Here is a 724-nt window from a genome sequence, read left to right as displayed (position 1 = left end):
AAGAAATGCGCCCTCACCCGTGGCCTTGATAATCTCTGGCGCCATGTAGGCCAGGGTGCCAACCTTGGACTTGGGGGCGCTCATGTGGTGCGCCTTGGAATAGCCAAAGTCGCAGATCTTCAGCAGCGGCAGGGGCAGCCCCGCCACCATCTGCAAGGGGCGCAGGGTTGCGCAAGGCGCAGGCGCGGCTGTGAGCGCGCCGACGGGAGGCGCGGGGCGGCGGGGCGCCGCGGGCGGAAGGGATCGCAACGAAGCGACCCGCGGCCGCTGCCAGCGCCGCTGCTTTGCCCTGTCATCGACGCTGGGTCTGGCTCCGGGCCCCCGCGCAAGAGCGGCGGCGAAGAAGTCCGGCTTACTTCGTGAACGACACAGCGCTCTTTGCCAAAACCGCCGCAATGCAGTCGACCTCCGAGGCCAGGTGCGGGCCTGACACACCAATGCGACCCTCCAGGACGGGACCCAGCGACACCAGTACAATCCCCGTCACCTGCAGCAGCGTGTTCTCCAGCTTGATGTCGCGGTTGACCACCCCCTTGCGGTGGCAGTAGTCCAGCCTGTGAACATAAAAATGGGACGGCACGCGCACATGCCACGTCAGGGTGCAACTATGATGCTGCCACCGCACAGCCTGCTGCCGCTGCGCCTGCGCCCGCAATGCCCGCCGCGAGGCGACCGCAGCCTCCGGGCGCGCCCCCGCCTCAAACCACGCCGCCCGTGCAGGCGG

At 68.1% G+C, this 724-nt stretch overlaps 1 protein-coding gene across 1 annotated transcript in view; it reads right to left on the bottom strand.

Annotated features, from left to right (window-relative positions):
- Positions 1-352: 352 nt before the first annotated feature.
- Positions 353-724, bottom strand: part of MNEG_16715 (hypothetical protein) — a gene marked incomplete at both ends in the record, with an annotated part of 1799 nt that continues 1427 nt past the window's right edge. Inside the window, one exon of the mRNA XM_014034815.1 lies at positions 353-554. Within this exon, the coding sequence (XP_013890269.1) occupies positions 353-554 (202 nt within the window). The remainder of the gene's footprint in view (positions 555-724) is intronic.

Source organism: Monoraphidium neglectum (genome assembly GCF_000611645.1).
Source record: "Monoraphidium neglectum strain SAG 48.87 unplaced genomic scaffold scaffold06700, whole genome shotgun sequence".
NCBI lineage: Eukaryota > Viridiplantae > Chlorophyta > Chlorophyceae > Sphaeropleales > Selenastraceae > Monoraphidium > Monoraphidium neglectum.
The sequence above is the reverse complement of the archived record's forward strand: the minus strand, read 5'-3'. Positions and strand labels throughout refer to the sequence as shown.